We start from the raw sequence: 18,548 nt of genomic DNA on the forward strand, positions 1-18,548 counted from the left end.
AGAGGATGAAGATGGGTCTCTCACCCCTGCCTTCCCCGATGTCCATTACAGTTCTAGGGCCTGCAGAAAGTCAGAGGAAGAATTAGGTTAAAGGCTGGATCAAGCCTGGGTTGGGTTTAGGATTAGAATCAGGAAAGGGTTAGTCAATTCCTAATCCCACCCACTAGGCGGCGCCCGCAGTCTCATTCCGGTCAAGACGCCTCCGGTTTGGGACGTTAATTACCCGTCCAGCAGGTTTCCTTCCGACCCTCCTGTCCCTTTAAGAAGGTGAACCAGGTGAGACCGGGGCTCCGCCCCCGGCGCTGGCCCCGCCCCCCGCCCCCGTCCTGCCCGCCCGGCTCGCCCAGTCCCTCGCGACCTGGCCCTGCCGTCGGGGCCGCGGTCCCAGGTCCCGGCCCGGCGCCATGGAGCGGCGCTGGCCCCTGGGGCTCGGGCTGCTGCTGCTGCTCTGCGCCCCGCTGCCCCCGGGGGCGCGCGCCAAGGAAGGTACCGACCCCCTCCCTCGCGGCTCCCACCCCCTCCTGGGCCCGGCCGGCTCCCTCCTGCAGGAGCCGGCATTCCGGAGGAGGCCCTGCTCCCCGCGCCCCTCTCCAGCTCCCTTGGTTTGCCCCGGTCGCCCGCCGGTCTATCGACCGGCCAGGCCAATCTTTGGTCTTTAACCCCAGACTGCTGCTGTCCCGGGTCAGTCACCCCCACCCCCGCTGGCCTGCAGTTTGCGCCTGGGGTTGGCCAGTGACTGAGCTGCTGACCATTGCAGGCACGCAGCCTCTGCAGCCCCACCCCAGCATCGTGGGACCCTTCATTCCCAGGCAGTCCCAGCCTCAGGTGCCCAACCCAGAGATCTGAGTCTTCTGAGGTCGAGGTGGGAAGCCGCTTTCTGCCAACCCAGGCCAGGCGAAAGAGGGACCTGCCGCTGGGGGAAGGCATTGCTACAGGGGTTCCCAGATGTAGGGGTCAAACTTTATAGAAGAAGGCTTGCAAACCCTCTCTGGCCCTACGGCCCCCACTTGGTAGACTCGAAGCTGTGCCTTGTATCCCAGGTTAGAACCCCAGTCACAAGCCAGAGCAGGCTGGTGACAGTAGAGTTGAGCCTCCCCAACCAGGAACCCCCTTTTGAAGTCCCCTATCTGCACCCAGCCTACTCAGCACTGGCAGGGTCTGAACTCCTCCTGCCCACCCACTTATTCCAATTCTGCAGCTGATGGGTGCCCCAGGCCACCCCAGCCCCGGTGGCTTTAAGGGTGCTAGTTTTGTGGGGCTGCCTCTCATGCTTCCTGCATTGACTTTGGTCAAAGATCCAGCACTCCAACCCTTGCCCCGCTCTGCCTTTCTCCCTTCACACTTGGAAGGAAGGAGCTCTCCACTCATTCCTGGGCGCTTTTCCACCCCTAAGCCTCAGGAAGTCACAGCTGTTAGGAACAAGATGTTAAAGCCCGGGGCTGGAGCCCCAGAATGAGGATGTGGGTTGCATGGGCACCTCCACCCCCAGAGGTGACAGGCTCCTTCTCTCTCCATCTTCAGTCACCCTGATGGACACAAGCAAGGCACAGGGAGAGTTGGGCTGGCTGCTGGATCCCCCAGAGGATGGGGTAAGTGTCAGGGAAGGGAAGGGTCTGGGAAGGCTCAGGGCTGAAGGCCAGTGGGAAATGGGGCGGAGAGGTGGGTGGAGGAACAGAGAAAAGAGCAGGAAAAACTGGAAGTGTCTCCTCAGGGAGGGGGAGGGGAGGCTGAGTCAGCCTCCTGAATGGGACATGGGGGGGGGGTCAGACTCACCCGTGGGGAAGGCCTCAATGGCCGGGCTCCTCCCCCTCCCTGCCCCAGTGAGGGAGGGGTGAATACTTGTGAGGACTGGAGGGGGAGATGTACCCACTTCCCCTAGGAAGAGGGGATGGTTGAAGGCTGAGACCAGAGCATTGCTTGGGGAGGGACAGAAACACCAGAAAAGCATCCTCAGTCTGAGACCCATTCATCCCAATGGAGTTGCATGGGTAGGTTTCAGGGGGTCGATACCTAAAAGTGTACTCTAAATCGTGTATATATGTATGTGGACATTTTTTTCTGGAGAAGAGAGCCTAAGTTTTCATCAAATTCTTCAAAGGGTCTTTGACTTCCCCCACGTTAAAAGCTGCTTCTCTAGAGTTCCCCAAGCCCCTGGCACCTTCTCCATCAACACACTGTGCATTCCAGCTGTTGGAGGGTGAAAGAGCCTGCTCCCAGTCCCCTCCTTCCTCAAATGTTCTAAGACCCCGTGAGCAGCAGTAGGTTGTGAAGTGAGTCCCAGAGAGAACCTCTGATGATGTCGGAGAAACCAAACTCAGTTTCTTCCTACCGCACTCACAACACGAATCACTTCTGTGGCCTCTAGTCACCAAAATGTTGGGGGGATTCTCCTCATTAGCAACCAATTCTCTGCTGGATTCTTTAGCAGACACTGGCTGAGTGTCCTCTAATTCAATGCAACCCTGACACTGTTTCCCTGGAGACAGTGTCAGATCCCATAGACTGAGGGCTCAGCTCCACGAGACTGCTCCTCACCACACACACTCAGAAGCCAGTTAGTAATAAGTTGTCACCTGCACTTCCGTCTGATCAGCTATCAGTGGGGGTTTCCACAACCCTGTCCTTACGTTTCATTACTTCGGTAGGACAGATCACAGTACTTGGGGAAATACTTATGTTTACTGGTTTATCATAAAGGATATTACAACGGACAGCCACATGGAAGAGAGCGTAGGGCAAGGTGTGGGAGGGGTGCACAGCTTCCGTGCCCTCTCTGAGTGCTCCACCTTCTAGTCACCTCCATGTGATCAGCTATTCAGAAGCTCCCGGAACTCAGTCCTTTTGGGTTTTTATGGAGGCTTCATGACACAGGTGTGATTGATTAAATCGTTGGCCATTGGTGATCAACTTGACCTTCAGCCCCTCTTCCCTCAGGAGGGCTGAAAGTCCCAACTTTCTAATCACATGACTGGTTCCCCTAGAAACCAGCCCCCCATCCTGCGGCTATTCGGGAGCCCCCAACCTTCAGTCAACTCATTAACGTAAAAAAAAAAAGGCCCTTATCACTTTGGAGATACCAAGGGTTTTAGGAATATACCAGGAAACAGGGACCAAAACCAAATACAAATGTCACAATATCACAGCACCCCAGCAGAGCTGGTGACAGAACCACAGGATCCTGCCTCAGTTGCTGGAGCCTCAAGGACCCCGGTCCTGGACCCCATTCTCTTGGTGCTTCCTTCCTTACTTCAGTTCTTCGAACTTCAGTCCAGCCTCTTGTTTCTGGGTTAGGGTTACCGGCTTGGTTTCCCTCTGGGTCCTAGGGTCCTGGCTCCATTCTCTGCTCTCCCACAGAGTGCCCTGTAATTAGAGTTAATAGACTAAACCATAATGTATCCTCCAGGAGGGGCTGTTTAGAAAATCCTGGATTAGGCCAGCCCTAATAGGCGCCTTATCTCATAAACCAGCTAATCACCCCACAATGATGGCTGCAGGTCCATCTGCTGGCTCCCACGGGCCTTCGCCTGCGTTGTGCCCCTGCTACTGCCACACAAATAACTCTTCCCTAATTGGGTTGGAGTGAAAGTAAGGCCTCTTTCTCAGCTCAGGAGAAATAACCTTGTCCTAGGAGGGCAAAAAGAAAGCCAGCAGTCACACGATCCCACTCTCTACCTTGCCCTCTTCTCCTTTTTCAGAACACATGCACACACATGCACACATTCAGATTCGGGCTCCTCAGAATGCACTCAGGCAGCAGCCAGCAGAGCCTGAGTGATAAGTGAAAGGATCCTTCTTGTTGATCCTGGGCAGCTGGTTCTCCCTCATCTGTCACTGCTGGAACTGGGAGAGGCGCATTACAGCTGGGAACATCTGCTCCTGGCTCCAGCTGCAGCCTGGCAATCTGGCTAATGAGCTGCACGTTAACCACCCACCAGCCTGTCCACCTGGCCCCCACCCTGTGCCTTCCTGTTGGGCTTCCCAGCACAGCTTCCTCCTAGGAGCAGACCCCAGATGCCCCTTTGATTCCAAGTTCATTGCCTTTCACATACCCCTTGCCAGATCTTTGAACTCCCTAACATAATGCAGAAATATGTGCCTCACAGCAGCTAACATTTCAGCTAACATTTCATCCCACCCCAAGTTCTTAATTACTGGTGCTTTTTCCCAGAGCTAAGAGTAGAGGTGAGAGCCCCTACATTACAGTGGAGTAAAAACTTGGGGAAAGTGAACTTTCTGAGGGCATCAGGCACTTCTCTCTCAAAGTATGGGGTTGCAACCTAAAATATCAGTACAATGCTTTATAGAAGTTAAAGGCTTCTTTCTCAGGTTCACCTGGCAGAGAAAATATTTAAGAATGATTGAGAATGTTTTCTGAAGAAGAATGAAATGGGAGATTTTTCCTACCAACAGATATCATCAGAACATCAACTATAAGTAAAACATGTCACTGCACGAAAATACTCAAGTCAAAGGAACAGAATAGAAAGTCCAAAAACAAACCATATATATGAGATTTTAGTATGTGATAACATTAGAATCCAAATCAATGTGGGTAGTATTGACTAGTCAATAAATTGACAATTGAATGTCCAAAATTTAAAAAAAAAAAACAAAAAAACGGTAAAGATACACTTCAGACTATACACACAAAAAATAAAAGATTTTTTAATAGAGATGAAAATCTAAACCTACAAAGCAAACCTACAAAAATTTTGGAAAAAAATCTAGAAGATCTTTATAATATTGAGATGGATGGGTTTCCCAAGCAAAATACACAACCCAAAAATCATATAGGGGAAGATTATAGATGTTATTATGTAAAAGTTTCAAATGCGTCCACATCAAAGACACCATTAACAAAGTTAAGTGCCATGGCAGACAGGGAGAGAGTATTTGAAATCTACATGTTGAGCAAATGACTACTGTCTGTAACACGTTTTTTAATAAAGCTCATCCACATGCAAAAGAAAACAATAAAATGAGCTCCAAGATTATGAACAGAGAATTCCATAAAAATGCAAATAGTCAATGAACAAAAGAGAAACACACACAATCTCCTCCTAAAAGAAATGAAAATTTAAATGGTAAAAGCTGTGTTTTGACCATAGGATTGGCAAAAAGTAAAAAGATCGTTAATATCCAGGGTTGATGAGATTATTAGAAAAAGAGCCCTCCTGCATTGCTGGTGGAAGTATAAATTAATAAAGCCTTTTTGAAGGACAGCTTGGTAGTATCATATAAAATTTGCAGTACGCCTACCCTTCTACAGACATCTTACATAAATCTGAACATGTTTACATGATACAGCAGTATTCTTTAAATGTTTTCTTTAAAAACAAAACAAAACTAGAAGCTATCAAAATGTCCAAGGATCAATGAATGATTAAGTATATTATAGCACATCCATGCAATGAAATATTACTTCTGGATAGGTAAAAAGAGATCTATACATACTCATGTGGACATGTTTCAAAGGCTTCTTATTTGTTAAAACAGAAAGTAGTTTACAGAATGACACTTGTATGATCTCATGTATGCTAAAAAATGAAACAGAAACATTCAAACATTTCTCTGGAGGCACTGAAAATGGCCTGGAAAGTTTTACTCCAAATTGTTCAGAGTGGCTGCCTCTGGGCATGAGGGTGGAAGGCACAAAAGAGAAACACACACACAACCTCCTCTTCAAAAACATGTCAGTCTAAGTGGTGAGAAGTTATGTTTTGACCAGAAGTGGAAGGGGGATGGTTAACTTTTTATTGTATGCAAGTCTTTATTCTTTGACTTTTTATGATAAGCAAGCAGAGGCATAATGATTGAGGGCATCATCTGCGGGGTCTGCAGTACCTGGGCTCCCGTCCCAGTTTTGCCTCTTCATAGCTGAGTACCTTGGGCAAGTTACTAAACCTTGCTGTGCCTCAGTTTCCTCGTGGAAAGTGCTTAGAACAGTGACTGGCCCATTGCAAGCACTATATTAGTGCTAATGTTAATATATTACTATTATATATTAGTACTAAGTTTAAAAAATTATTTTAATGTAAAAGAAGTTAAGGAGGGTGGATTAGATAGGGTCTGGGAGCCTAGCTGACTCTGTCAATTGTTGATTTTGATATTGGGTATAACTGGAAGGAATATTGGTGAGGGTGAGAGTTTTCTACAGAAACAGTTCTGTGCTTGTTTTTGCCCTCCAAACCTTAGAGGCTTTAATATTTTAAAATGAAGCAGCTGTCCAGTTCACTCAGTTGTTTAGAGCATGGGGCTGATAACACCAAGGTCCAGGGCTTGATCCCTGTACCAACCAGCCACCAAAAAGAACAACATGAAATAAGTCACCTCCTTGAACAAGTAGGCAGAAGGGTTTTGTGAATGAGCTTTGCCTCTGGGTACCTGACAGCTCCTCTGATGCAATATGGAGAAATCGGTGCTCACATTCTTATAGTTGGAGTCAGTTAACTGAAGGGACCAGCACTGACTAGGGATGTTAAAGGGCTCTTGTCTTGCCCATCCTATATTCAAATAAATCCCCAACTCTAAACACTTAACCTGCTGTTCTGGAGCCTAGGGGTGGGGACCCGAAGGGCCTTAACACCACCCTTCCCTCCATCAGCTCTAAAACGGGAGGGTTTGGGGAGCCGTGTGATGCTCCATGACTCTCTCTTTTCGCAGTGGAGTGAGGTGCAGCAGATGCTGAATGGGACCCCCCTGTACATGTACCAGGACTGCCCAGTGCAAGAAGGCAGAGACACCGACCACTGGCTTCGCTCCAACTGGATCTACCGGGGAAAGGAGGCCTCACGAGTCCACGTAGAGCTGCAGTTCACTGTACGGGACTGCAAGAGTTTCCCCGGGGGAGCCAGGCCTCTGGGTTGCAAGGAGACCTTCAACCTTCTGTACATGGAGAGTGACCAGGACGTGGGCATTCAGCTCCGACGGCCCTTGTTCCAAAAGGTGCTGTGACCACCACCCTCCTGCACCCTCCCCAAGACCATCTCCATCCCAATGCTGATTGCTGCCTGGCCCCTGACCCTGCTTAAGATGGAAAAGAGAAGAAGGTGGCAGATACAAGCAGAGAGTGCAGGTGGAGAATAATGGAAAGAGTGAGGGACTAGAAATTGCAAGGGCTGGACCTTTTCTGCTGTGCCCCAACTTTGGGGGCGTTTTTAACCTCTCCAAGTTTTGGCTTCCTTGTTACAGAGTAGTGGTAATAATCGGGCCAGCCTTATCTGTTTTAAAGGCTTTTACAAGCATCTGTTGAGATAACAGGATGCTGAAGTGGAGGAGGGGAATGTAGCAGAGGTATTTAGGCTGTTTCTGTCAGTACCTGTGAAGCTTATGTACAACACGCCCCATGAGTCCAGCTGGAGTTATGTAGACAGTGCCCTGCAGGCTAGTTCTCTATAACACCATCCCTTTCTTTCCTACTCAAGAAAACATACTAGAATGCAAAAGAGTAAGGAATATATTATTGTAGGAAGTGCTCTCATTTCTTCCCAACACTGTAACCTCCCCTCACTGGCACTGGGGTTGGAAGCACCACCAAATAGTGGAAATTTCATGGACTGTAGAGTCCCACTGCCTGCGTTCCAACCCTAGCCCCCTCAGGTAGTAGCTGTGTGATCTTCTACAAGGTCTTTAAAGTCTCTTAGCCTTAGGTTCCTCATCTGTCAAATAGGAATGAAAAGCCATCCTACCTTGGAGTATTATTGCATCGACTAAATAGCATAATGCACGTACAATGCTTAGCCCCGCACCTCACACACAGTAAGCTCTCGTTCATGGTTGTTTAACTGCTAAAGTCTTGAGCAAAGAGTTGTGTCTGTTGTATGGGGATCAAGCACGACTTTTCCATCGCTCCCCTCTTCTCCTCACCCCCCTCCCAGGTAACCACGGTGGCTGCAGACCAGAGCTTCACCATCCGCGACCTTGCGTCGGGCTCCATGAAGCTGAACGTGGAGCACTGCTCCCTGGGCCTCCTGACCCGCCGCGGCCTCTACCTCGCTTTCCACAACCCGGGTGCCTGCGTGGCCCTGGTGTCCGTGCGTGTGTTCTACCAGCGCTGTCCTGAGGTCATGCACGGCTTGGCCCGATTCCCTGACACTCTCCCTGAGCTCGGCGGGCTGGCGGAAGTGGCAGGGACCTGCTTGCCCCATGCGCAGGCCGGCCCCGGGCCCTCGGGTGCACCCCGCATGCACTGCAGCCCTGACGGCGAATGGCTGGTGCCCGTGGGACGGTGCCACTGCGAGCCAGGCTACGAGGAAGGTGGCGGCGGTGGCAGTGAGGGATGTGTCGGTAAGGAAGGAGGCAGGGAGAACCTGCAGAGCCCATTGGGAGAGTCGGGGGTGCCAAGGCAGGCAAGGAAGCCGATTCTTAATCTGAGTGCTCGAGAGCCCTGGGGACACATGCAGAGGTGTTTCCAGTACAAGCGAAGTGATGGGGCAGGGAGGGAGAGGGGATGGTTCTGCCCGTAAGAACACTGGAAAACCATGGCTCTGTGACGTTGTGTCTCCAGCCTGCCCTAGTGGTTCCTACCGAACTGACATGGACACACCCCACTGTCTCAAGTGCCCGCAACACAGCACAGCAGAGTCAGAGGGGGCCACCATCTGCACCTGTGAAAGCGGCCATTACAGAGCCCCCGGGGAGGGCCCCCAGGTGCCATGCACACGTGAGTCCAGGAGTAGGGCCTGGCCATCTAGGAGGAGGTGCTGGACCTTTGCTGAGCTCTTGTTAGGGTCAGCATTTTCCAGAGCTTATCAGATATTGGAGACCATCCAGGGTGTCAGGTACTTATAGTCCCTGCCTGGCCCCTGCTCTCCCTGGAAGAATGCAGAGGGAGGAGTCAAATCTGCCCATGAAGACTTCAGGAATTGGGGTGAGGGTCAAGGTGGGGTCCCACAGCTTGGATGAGAGTGAAGCTGGCTCCTACTGACAGTTCCTCTTCTCCCACAGGTCCCCCCTCAGTCCCCCGAAACCTGAGTTTCTCTATGTTGGGGACCCAGCTCTCCCTGCGTTGGGAACCCCCAGCAGATACGGGGGGACGCCAGGACATCAGATACAGTGTGGGGTGTTCCCAGTGTCGGGGCACAGCACAGGATGGGGGACCCTGCCAGCCCTGCGGGGCAGGTGTGCACTTCTCTCCAGGGCCTGGGGGACTCACCAAGCCTACTGTGAGTGTCGATGGTCTTGAGCCCTATGCCAACTACACCTTCAACGTCGAAGCCCAAAACGGAGTGTCGGAGCTGGGCAGCCCCAGCCACACCAGCGCCTCACTCAGCATCAGCATGGGGCATGCAGGTGAAGGATCCAGGAGGGGTTGGGCCGGACCTGGAGGAAACGAAGGGCATGGGACCACGGGGACAAACTGATGGGCAGGATGCATGTGACAGGCTATTTAAGCTGTTTCCTCTTTCCTTCCAAATCCAACTCTGTCCTTCTGGACTCCCAGAGTCACTCTCAGGCCTGTCTCTGAGGCTGGTGAAGAAAGAGCCAAGGCAGCTGGAGCTGACCTGGGCGGGGGCCCGGCCTCGCAGTCCAGGGGGTAACCTGAGCTACGAGCTACATGTGCTGAACCAGGTCAGGATGCCACTGGGGGATGGTCTCCAGTGTCTGTGCCTGGTCGCACCCAACATTCCCAGCCTGGGGCACTGGGTAGGAGGAATCCACCCAAAGTAAACTATATGACTTTCTCAGGACAAAAGTCTACACAGAACCTTATCCTTGCCATCTCCTAGCCAGCCCCTCCCCACGTGCTCCCACAGTTGTCCGTCACATCCTCCCAGGCCTGGCCTGGCCTGGCCCAGGTAACACAAGCCACACCCACAGGATGAAGAACGGCACCAGATGGTTCTAGAGCCCAGGGTCTTGCTAACAGAGCTGCAGCCAGACACCACGTACATTGTCAGAGTCCGAATGCTGACCCCACTGGGCCCTGGCCCTTTCTCCCCTGACCATGAGTTTCGGACCAGCCCACCAGGTAGGTCATGTGTTCTGCACCCAGCTCCCTGGTCAAGGGGACAAATGCATACCTGAATCCCACCGAGAGGCCTAACCAGCTGTTCCCCCATCATTCCTGGGGACTGTGAGTGCCCCCAGCCGTCCTCACCCCATGTGCTTACAGTTTCCAGGGGCCCAACTGGAGGAGAGGTTGTGGCCATCATCTTTGGGCTGCTGCTTGGTGTCGCTCTGCTGCTCGGGATTCTTATCTTCCGTTCGAGGTGCTGGCTTCTGCCCCTTCCCCATCCACCCATCCTGGGTCCTTCTGCCGGGTCAGAAGCCCTTGGCTGTACCCTGACCACCCTCCCATCCCCTGGTACCAAAGCTCAAGTGGGCCCCACTCCCATCCTGCACTCCCACTCCCTCATTTCTGGGGAAACTCAGCCAGGGCCTATTGGGCCCCTCAGGAGGTGCTGGGACCCTGAGGAAGCTGGACCCCAACCCCCACAGGAGAGCTCGGCACCAGCGGCAGCAGAGGCAGCGCGATCGTGTCACTGACGTGGACCGAGGTGAGCCATCAGCACCTGTGTGTGCTTGTGTGTAGGGGGGGTGTGTGTTAGGAGGCATCACTGGGAAGGGACCAAGCAACCCACATTTGCTAGGCCAACTCGGGGGGCCCAAGTGGGGTTTATTGTCCCTGGGGATCCTGTGTTTTGCTACCTAATTAAGTTTGGTTAATTAACTTTGCACTGATAGCCCCCAGTGGCTCTGAAGCAATTATGTGTTAGCTCTTGATGCCGTGTGCCATCACCCTGGGCTCTGGGCAGCCTTCCCCCTCCTGGTGACTGGATCTGTGGGCCAAGGCTGGACAGGAGGGGGATTGGAGTCCTCTGAGGCATGTGTGTTTCCTGTCTGTCACCTCATTAGGTGTCCCGTGAATGGAGGAGTCAGTGGTCCCTCCAAGTAACTGGGATGGAAGGGAGGCTTTGTCGGGCATGTGAACGAGGTGTTGCTGACAGGAGCAGCGTGGGGAGCAGGGATGAGGAGGACAGGCAAGGGATGGGAAGATTGGGTAACCATGGCAGTGACATGCCCTTCAGACCCCGGGGAGTGAGGACAGAGAAGCTTGGAGTGCAGGCAAGAAGAAAGGCTGTGACATGAAGGTTTAGTGGCTGTGGATAGAGACTTTCTCCCACTTCAGCCAAAACAGGAGTCGCCTCAGGGAACAGGGAAGTATGGAGAAATGTGGCGCCTGCTGTCCTCTTCACCCTGCCCCCACAATAGTCCTGAGCACTGAAGTTGGAGCTTCTGTGGCTGAGCCTTCCCTGTTCCCCCCCAGAGGACAAACTGTGGCTGAAGCCCTACGTGGACCTCCAGGCATATGAGGACCCGGCACAGGGAGCCCTGGACTTCACTCAGGAGCTCGATCCAGCATGGCTGATCGTGGACACGGTCATAGGTGAAGGTGAGTCCTGCTGTGCACCATGGCCAGTCCCCTCTGTGTGGCAGCATAGAGCCACCAGCAGGACCTTTCCTTCCGGCCTTTCCTGGGGAACCTGGCTGACCTCTCCTCTGGCCCAAGAGTTCTCAGATGAGCTCACTCTCCACTCAGCCCTGTGTCCTCTTTGAACTGCTGTATTCATGTTAAAGCCCCCTTATCAGGTGTGCTGGAGCAGCCCCTGCCTCCTACACATGTTGCTTCTATGGTCTTGGAATTTCTGATTAGGAGTGATAAACACATCGTCTTTGTCCCTAGAGGTGTTGCTGTGCTGAGGCTCAGGTTGTTCTCAGATGGTTAACAAATGTGGGAGAGACTCAGAGCCTCCCTTGCCCGGCATCCCACCCCATCAGAGGCCCAATGTCCTTGGACTGCCCTGATCCCTTGAGTCACCAGAGGAAATGGATCTGAGCAGAGAACAAAGCTTGGCAGTGTCCTTGCAAATTGTGTCGCCAAGTTGTGACTGAAGGAGCTCACAGAAGAGAGGTGGCAATGTCAGCCTCCCTGTCACTTGGGCACTGGTGCTGGACTGCCTGCCCATCATGAGCACACCTCAGTCCTGCTGCATAGGGCTCACTCACCCAGCATTTACTGAGCACCCACTGTAAGCCAGAACTGGAAGACAGTGGGGCCAGGTGACAGTGCTTCATTCCGGTTCCAGAATCTGCCCCTTCCCCAGGAAGGGCAACCCACCCCCTGTGCCAGGAAGGGCACTCCATGCTTCTGATCCTCCAGAGAAGAATAGGGGCTGGGGGGCCTGACAGAGTTGCTCTTGTCCCCAGGGGAGTCTGACAGTGCAGAGGGCCATGACTCTGTTTTCTTTAAATGCAGGAGAGTTTGGGGAAGTGTATCGAGGTACCCTGAGGCTCCCCAGCCAGGACTGCAAGACTGTGGCCATAAAGACCTTGAAAGACACATCCCCCGATGGCCAGTGGTGGAACTTCCTTCGAGAGGCAACTATCATGGGCCAGTTCAACCACCCGCACATTCTGCATCTGGAAGGCGTTGTCACAAAGAGTATGAGGAGTGGTCTCCACGAGCCCCAGGGGTGGTGCGGGAAGGAGGGGGTGAGACCACTGTGAGTGGAAGAAGGATGTGCTGCCAAGGGCAGGAAGCCCAGTGCCTGGTATGATGGCTGCACTCTCTGTCTCAGGAAAGCCCATCATGATCATCACAGAATTTATGGAGAACGGAGCCCTGGATGCCTTCCTGAGGGTGAGGAGGGCAGAGGACCCACTGGGGAGGGGGATGTGCCAGGGAGCCCTAGACATTGGGAGAAGGAGACCTGCCCATCCCCTGACTTGCACACTCACCCTGCTGCAGGAGCGGGAGGACCAGCTGGTCCCCGGGCAGCTTGTGTCCATGCTGCAGGGCATAGCATCTGGCATGAACTACCTCAGTGACCACAATTATGTCCACCGGGACCTGGCCGCTAGGAACATCTTGGTGAGTCAGAACCTTAGCTGCAAGGTGTCTGACTTTGGCCTGACCCGCCTCCTGGACAACTTCGATGGCACCTACGAAACCCAGGTGAGAGTCCTATATGCACGGCATTCATATTCATGTGCACCACTGCATGCCATTCATGGTCACACATGTACAAACACGGGGATTCATGCTCATGTGGGCACGATGCCTTTCCATCCCTGTCCCACATGCTTTCTCAGGGAGGAAAGATTCCCATCCGCTGGACAGCACCTGAAGCCATTGCCCATCGGATCTTCACGACAGCCAGCGACGTGTGGAGCTTTGGGATTGTGATGTGGGAGGTGCTGAGCTTTGGGGACAAGCCCTATGGGGAGATGAGCAATCAGGAGGTGAGCCCAGAATATTCCTCTCATGTCATCCCTAACTCACACCTCTTATCTCCTCCTAAAATCCTCCCATGGCCTATCCCTGCAAATATCCTTATTTCTTCCTGACCCTCCATCTTTCTGCACTCCTGTCTCCTCTATCCATTCACCGCATACCCTGTGCTCCTTACCTCTCCTACCCTGTCAGGGTTGCTGAGAGGCTCCATTGCAATGATCCTGTCAGCTGCCTAGCCTAGGGCATGCCTCCCTCTCCCCACTGCAGGTCATGAAGAGCATTGAGGATGGGTACCGGCTGCCCCCTCCTGTGGACTGCCCAGCCCCTCTGTATGAGCTCATGAAGAGCTGCTGGGTTTATGATCGTGCCCGCCGGCCCCACTTCCACAAGCTGCAGGCACATCTGGAGCAACTGCTTGCCAATCCCCACTCCCTGAGGACTATTGCCAACTTTGACCCCAGGTAACTGTGTGGGAGGAAGACCAGGGAATTCAAGGTCTGGGAGAATGGAAATGGGCATTCAGCCACGTGCACCAAGTGCCAGGCCTGGGAGCTCTGCAGAGGCCAGCGTGTGAGGCAGGACCACAGTCCAAACCCTCAGGGAAGGTCCGCCCTCATGGAAGTGGTGCAGCCCCGCCCTGCAGAGCCCTAGTCCAATAGAAGATAAGAAGCAGTCACACTGAGAGGGAATACACATTGAGAATTCTGAAAGGTGCCACTTAGAGAGGTCAGCTCTAGATTACACACATTTGCAGCCAGGCCCTGATTCCCTAACTCCACCTGGGCTGGGTCCCCGTCCTTTCCCTTCTCAGGCTGCCTCACCTGGGACCCTCCTTGGACACTTCTGAGCCTGTCCCACTGCCTTATGCTAGGCCCAGAGTCATATCTTTTCTGGGAGTTTCTGTGACCCAGTATGGCACTTGAGATACATTCCTTTCCTCATGGAAACATTCCTTCATGTCAAAGAAAGGCTCATTTGGGGCTGGCCCGTGGCTCACTCGGGAGAGTGCGGTGCTGATAACACCAAGGCCCCGGGTTCGGATCCCATATAGGGATGGCTGGTTAGCTCACTGGCTGAGCGTGGTGCTGACAACACCAAGCCAAGGGTGAAGATCCTCTTACCGGTCATCTTTTTAAAAAAAAAAAACAAAGGCTCATTCATTCAACAAATTTTGGAGTGCCTGCTGGTGCAAGCTCTTAGCTGGACATTAGAGATACAGCAGCACTCATGGCCTGGTACCTATTCTAGGGAGCTTGGGACCTGAGTTGGAGTGGTGTATTAGTCCGTTTCTGTTGCTTATAACATAAGTACCTGAAACTGGGTGATTTATAAAGAAAATGAAATTTATTGCTTACAGTTTCAGAGACTGAGAAGTCCAGCGAACACATCTGGTGAGGGTCTTCTTTGGTGGTGGCTTTACAGCAGTGCAAAGGGCTCACATGGCAGAAAGTGGCAGAGTGGAGAGAGAGTCTCACTACACTCCTTTTAAAGCCCTAAGAACCATGCCCCAACCACCATTATTAATTCATTCACCGTGGTGTGCTCCTACAGTCTAATAACCTCTTCAAGGCCCACCTTTCAATTACCATAATAGGATTTCCCACCTTCCCAACAGTCACAGTGGGGGCCAAGCTTCTAATACATAAAATTTGGAGGACACAATTCAACCTTCAATGGAGTTTGGGAGGGGACATTCAATCCACAGCATTCCACCCCTGGTCCCCCAAAACTCATGTCCTTTCCACATACAAATACATTAATTTCATCTCCAAAGTCTCAACTTGTTTCAACTCAAAAGTCCAAAGTTCAAAGTCCCATTTGTGAAATCAAAACAAGTTGTCTACTGCCAAGATACAATAGTGGGACAAACACAGCGTACATATTCCCATTCAAAAAGGAAGAAATAAGCCAAAAGAAGGGGTAACAGGTCCTAAGCAAGTCTAAAACCCAGCAGCACAGGCATTAATCTCAAAGCTAGCGAATCGTGTACCTTGACTGTGTTCAATGTCTTCTGCACACTGGTATGGGGGTTGAGTCCTCAAGTCCTCAGGCAGCTCTGCTTCTGCGGCTATTCTTGTCTGAAGCTATGCTTCATCTCTTACAGGTTGGCATGGCACACTGGTAGTTCCACAATTCTGGGGTCTCCATGGTGGTCCCTCTCTCATGGCTCCACTAGGCATGGCACTGATGGGGTTTCTCTGCTGTAACTCCAACCCCACGTTTGTTTACACTCGGCATTGCTCTAGTGAAGGCTGTCGTGGTGACTCTGCCCCTTCGACAGATCTCTTCCTGGGCCCCCAGGCTTTTCCATACATCTATTGAACTAGCAGTTGGAGGATCCCAAGCCCCCACAACTCTGGCATTCCTCAAGCCTGCAGACTTAACACCACGTGGTTGCCCCCAAGACTTCCAGCTTGTATTTTCCAAAGCTGGGAGTCCAGGCACACCTGGGGCCAATTTAGCTACAGCTGGAGAAGCCAAAGCAGTTGAGGTGCTGGTGCTGGAAGCTGCTTCCTGAGGTGGCCCTGGGCTGTGAGCCCGTAAACAGCACCTCAGGCCTGTTCCCCTAGGCAGTTCTGTTTCCTTAGTCCTCTGGGTCTGTAATGGAAGATGCAACCTCCAGGATCTCTGAAATGCCTTTAATGTCTTTTCTCCCTTCTCTTGACAATCCCTTTCTTCTTCACTAATCTCCTCAGCCAACAGTCGTACACCATTGAATTGTTCTCTTGAAAATCCTTTTTGCTTTTTACCACTTAGGTGGCACATGTTCCAGATCTTTACACTCTGTTTTCCATTAATTATAAATTCTGGCTTTACATCATGTCTTTGCCACCTTAACTCAGCATAGGCTATTGCAAGTAGCCATGTGGTTCCTGAATGTTTTGCTGCTTACTAATTTCTTAGACCAAATATTCTGGGTCAGCACATTGAAGTTCCACATTCTGTAAAACTTTGGGGCATGAACAGAATGTAGCCAAGTTCCTTGCCAGTTCAGAGCAAGGGTGATCTTTGCCCCAGTTTCCAATAAATCCTTTCTCATTTACATCTTAGATCTCAGAATGGCCGTGCCTGTCCATATTTCTATCAGCATTCTGCTCACCACCATTTAACCAATCTCTAAGAAGTTCCAAACTGTCCTTGACTTTCTTGTCTTCTAAACTCCCACCAGCAGCTAGGCTTTTTCTAGCCCGCTCCTTCAAATTCTCAGCCTTTGCTCAACACCCGGTTCCAAAGCTGCTTCCACATTTTCAAATATTTGTTATAAGCAACACCCCTTTTCTAGTACCAATTTTCTGTATTAGTTCATTTTTGTTGCTTATAACATAAGTACCTGAAACTGGGTGATTTATAAAGAAAATGAAATTTATTGCTTACAGTTTCAGAGACTGAGAAGTCCAAAGTCCAGAGAACACATCTGGTGAGGGTCGTCTTTGGTGGTGGCTTTACAACAACGCAGGGAGCTCACATGGCAAAAAATGGTGGAGCAGAGATAGAGAGACTCTCAGGCTCTCCTTTTAAAGCCCTCAGAAAAATGGCCCTGACCACCACTATTAATCCATTCACCATGGCATGATGCTACAGTCTAATCACCTCTTCAAGGCCTCACCTTTCCATTACCATAATAGGATTTCCCACCCTCCCAACAGTCACAGTGGGGGGTAACTTTCTAATACATAAAACTTGGGGGGCACAATTCAAGGTTCAATGAGTTTGGAGGGGGACATTCAATCCACAGCAGGTGGGGAAGGAAGGGACAGCCTTGCGGGATCTGGGAAGGCTCCACAATCACGCATCCAGCCTGGAGGGGAGCTGAGGGCTGGCAGATTGTAGGTAGTGCAGGATGATGGCAACTTCCAGTTAGAGGACAGCAACCTATAGCTGGGAGGCAACAGGGGTCAGCACAAAAGGACCAGCCCTGCTGAGAAGTCTGGACTTTATCTTGAGTACAGAGAACTATTGGCCAATTTTTAAAAACTGTCTAGGAAGGGACATGGTGAGAACGTGGAGAACGAACAGACAAGAGGGCGTAAGGTGGAGAAGGGCAAAGCTGTACTTCCAGTGCTTTATTGGGTAAACTGGCCTGGCATGCCAGCCTCTGTATCAAACCACCATATATAACCTTGTTTCTGGGAGAAAATGTGCTCCGAGTTCCAACTTTTGAAACTATCTTTTGGAGCACAACTCCCTCATACACTGGAGACTGCATTGCTAATCTTTCTGGAATGCTGGATATTTTTCCCCTAGCAGATTTACTTTGCTAATGGCTTTTGGCTCTGGCTGGCTTTAGTACAGGAACACTCATTGTATTGTGGGTGTGAGAGTGCAAGAATAACAGCCGAGGTTGAAGGTGGCAACAGGGGCTGCTCCCAGAACTCGAGCGGCCACCCTGGAAAAGGCAGGACCATGCCTGACTGCCAGTGCCTCAGTTCTCCTGCCTGAAGCCTCCTCTCAGCTGGGCACTTTCATGTCTCAACCAGACCCCAGCCAGGTGCCCAGAGCAGCCCCTCCAGCAGGAGATCGGCTGGTGGTCCACTTCCCTCGGGGACTCCCAGAGTTGCCAATTTCCCTAGTCTGTCAATCAGTGGGACTGTCAGCCCAGCCACTGCTGTGAGCACACCAGGATAAGGCCAGGAAGTGGGGTTGCAGACAATGGCCAGGCTAATCCAGTCTAGATGGTCTGTGTGCTCAGAGGGCCAGCCCAAGTGCTTGCTGCAAATGCTAAGATCGGCCCCTGCACCCCTCATGACTGTGTCCCACAGGGTGACTCTGCGCCTTCCCAGCCTGAGTGGCTCTGATGGGATCCCATACCGAAGCGTTGCCGAGTGGCTCGAGTCCATCCGCATGAAGCGCTACATCCTGCACTTCCGCTCAGCCGGGCTGGACACCATGGAGTGTGTGCTGGAGCTGACCACTGAGTGAGGGCACGGGGGCTGCCCGGGCAAGGGAGGGCTGCTGGAGTTTGAGTCCCCAGACTCACAGCCCCCTTCCTTGCCCGCAGGGACCTGACGCAGATGGGAATCACTATGCCCGGGCACCAGAAGCGCATTCTTTGCAGTATTCAGGGATTCAAGGACTGAGCTGCTGCCGAGGGAGATGCCCCCTGAGCCTTCCTCTTTCCCCACCCTCTCCTCAGGGAGCAAGGACGGGGCCGTGGTCACTCATGGTACCCTTCCCTCAGCCTACAGGATGTAGGCTACCGGTGCTGCCCCTGCCCACCCCCGAGAGGAACCTGCCTCTGGACCCTGGAGCCTCTTTATTTTAAAAAGGGAGGTGGGGGTAGAAGTAAGAAGTAAAAAGGTAATTGTGGGAA

General features: G+C 52.0%; 1 protein-coding gene across 1 annotated transcript; it reads left to right on the top strand.

Moving 5' to 3' along the window:
* The first annotated feature begins 404 nt into the window (after positions 1 to 404).
* EPHA1 (EPH receptor A1) lies at positions 405 to 18,522 on the top strand. Its single transcript, XM_063100205.1, has 18 exons — positions 405 to 486; positions 1,522 to 1,589; positions 6,664 to 6,945; positions 7,878 to 8,286; positions 8,507 to 8,662; positions 8,947 to 9,291; positions 9,443 to 9,570; positions 9,820 to 9,970; positions 10,115 to 10,211; positions 10,441 to 10,499; positions 11,270 to 11,395; positions 12,260 to 12,445; positions 12,582 to 12,643; positions 12,752 to 12,958; positions 13,096 to 13,245; positions 13,505 to 13,698; positions 17,998 to 18,153; positions 18,237 to 18,522. Exons 1-18 carry the CDS (start codon positions 405 to 407, stop codon positions 18,313 to 18,315), a joined length of 2,937 nt encoding a protein of 978 aa, XP_062956275.1. The 3' UTR covers positions 18,316 to 18,522.
* Positions 18,523 to 18,548: the final 26 nt, after the last annotated feature.

Source organism: Cynocephalus volans, chromosome 6, assembly GCF_027409185.1.
Source record: "Cynocephalus volans isolate mCynVol1 chromosome 6, mCynVol1.pri, whole genome shotgun sequence".
NCBI lineage: Eukaryota > Metazoa > Chordata > Mammalia > Dermoptera > Cynocephalidae > Cynocephalus > Cynocephalus volans.

What these genes read in the sequence shown, in the direction of transcription:
- EPHA1 (XM_063100205.1), top strand. Translation starts at nt 405, where the DNA reads ATGGAGCGGCGCTGGCCCCTGGGGCTCGGGCTGCTGCTGCTGCTCTGC. An exon ending in CCCCCAGGTGCCATGCACAC is followed by an intron (nt 8,663 to 8,946) that starts GTGAGTCCAGGA and finishes CTTCTCCCACAG; the next exon opens with GTCCCCCCTCAGTCCCCCGA. An exon ending in GTTTCGGACCAGCCCACCAG is followed by an intron (nt 9,971 to 10,114) that starts GTAGGTCATGTG and finishes ATGTGCTTACAG; the next exon opens with TTTCCAGGGGCCCAACTGGA.